This window comes from Oncorhynchus masou, unplaced genomic scaffold (assembly GCF_036934945.1).
Source record: "Oncorhynchus masou masou isolate Uvic2021 unplaced genomic scaffold, UVic_Omas_1.1 unplaced_scaffold_10956, whole genome shotgun sequence".
NCBI lineage: Eukaryota > Metazoa > Chordata > Actinopteri > Salmoniformes > Salmonidae > Oncorhynchus > Oncorhynchus masou.
In genome coordinates, this window is record NW_027000675.1 from 4,573 (window position 1) to 6,319 (window position 1,747).

General features: G+C 45.6%; 1 protein-coding gene across 1 annotated transcript; it reads right to left on the bottom strand.

Annotated features, from left to right (window-relative positions):
- Nucleotides 1-303: 303 nt before the first annotated feature.
- Nucleotides 304-1,533, bottom strand: LOC135529101 (poly(A) polymerase alpha-like). Its single transcript, XM_064958000.1, has 3 exons — nucleotides 1,332-1,533; nucleotides 1,055-1,126; nucleotides 304-889 (listed from the first exon to the last, which is right to left on the bottom strand). The coding sequence occupies exons 1-3, from the start codon at nucleotides 1,464-1,466 to the stop codon at nucleotides 794-796; spliced, it is 303 nt and encodes a 100-aa protein (XP_064814072.1). The 5' UTR covers nucleotides 1,467-1,533; the 3' UTR covers nucleotides 304-793.
- Between the last annotated feature and the right edge of the window lie 214 nt (nucleotides 1,534-1,747).

Below are 1,747 nucleotides of genomic sequence, written 5' to 3' on the forward strand. Positions count from 1 at the left end.
TATAGTGTACTACCTTTGGCGCAGCCGTAACCTGTCATCTGTTACACACTTCGGTATATCACAACGGTAACAGGAAGACATCTGACCCAATCTTCATTTTCCGTTCTGCTCTTCTTTATTACTCAAAGTATGTTGACATCATACCAAGATGCTTCACTCACACTCACACACACACACCGTAAACCACTGGGACAAAGAAATCCCAAAATCATTAGTCAACAGAACTTGTTCCGTAATCATCTGTTCTCTGGACAACACAATGAGGGAGAGAAGAAGAGAGACAACCAATGAGCATCACGTCCACGCACAGCACACACACGTCTGCATGCACAGGAAAGATGACACCTTTATGTCACGTTGTTTATTCCTGGTAACCAGCAGCTCTGGAAGGAGTAGGATGAAGATGCCGACATATTTGATCTTGGGTCCGTTTTGTGTTTTACTAAGACTCCGGGGAAGGTGTGCTGATCCTAGATCTGTGTCTATGGGATAACTCCTACCCTTTAACCAGTAAGGTATAGGTTGGAAGCCACCAGGAGAATTCAGCAGAAGAGCAACATCGCCCTCTTGTGGAGACATTTGCAGCTACGTCCTTCGTGTCAACTGACAATGTCCCTGGTTGAAAAGAGATGACTGTCTGTCTAGTCGCCTGTGTTGTCGGTCTGTGTCTTTATCTGCAGCACTGTGGGCATTCCGTGGCAGAGGACTGAGAATGTCTTAGGACACCCACAGTAGAGTTCAGGGTATAGGGGCCGGGGGCCTGGGAGGCGAGTCGATGCGTCTGTCCTCTCTCCTACCTGCTGAGGCGGAGCTTTATAGAGTTCTTCACCACTGGAATTGGGTTGGCTGGCAGGAGGGGCACATCAGACAGATCCGCACTGACCATTTGCTGAGGGAAGAGTAAGATAATCAAGTTGTAGTTTGGCTGCAAAACTAACAACAGATAGACCAAAGTGGAAATATAGACCGTATAGAAAAAGTGAGAGGCAGAGAGAGAGAGAAAGAGAGAGAAAAGACAGAGAGAGGCAGACAGAAAAATAGAGTGCATTGATACCTTAATATCTGCCTCCATCTTGCCTTCCCCTTCAGAAGCAGGCATCTCCTCCGACATACTGTCCTCATTGACCTGGGAACAGCAAGGCCCACAGAACAGTTTATCACAACTATCTAACCATGTTCACCTGACTCTTCTAAATCTAGCATTAATTAAAAAATATATGCTTCTTATAATATCATAAAGATGTAGCCAAACATATTCTGAAAAGATAGACTACAACAATGAATATATTTATACATGATGATGTGACACTATGGATAAGCTTGTTACGTGCCTGTGCCTCCACAGTGGTGCACTCCTCTCCGGCAGCTGCCCCATTCTCTGTTGTCCTAGTCTCTGGGACTGGGGAGGGGTCCTCCTCCTCCAGCATCTCCTGGCGAGAGGTGCGGGGGGCCGCTGGGGGGCCCATGGTGGGCGGAGGAGAGGGGTCAGGCTTGTGGGGACTGTGTCTTCTGAAGGCTTTTTCTCAAAAGCTGAATCCTACAAAGGAAGAGAAGTTTATCCGTTAAGCATATTTAGTAGATCAATAAATGGACTCAAGTGTTTGAGGGTAAAGCGTTAAGTATTCAGATGACTCTATATGAGTAACAGAGTTAAGTAACGGTTTACTTTTTAAATTGGGTAACTTTATTAGTTACTTGCGTGGTTACTTTCACAATCATATCTCATTTCCTCATTTAGTTGTCATGG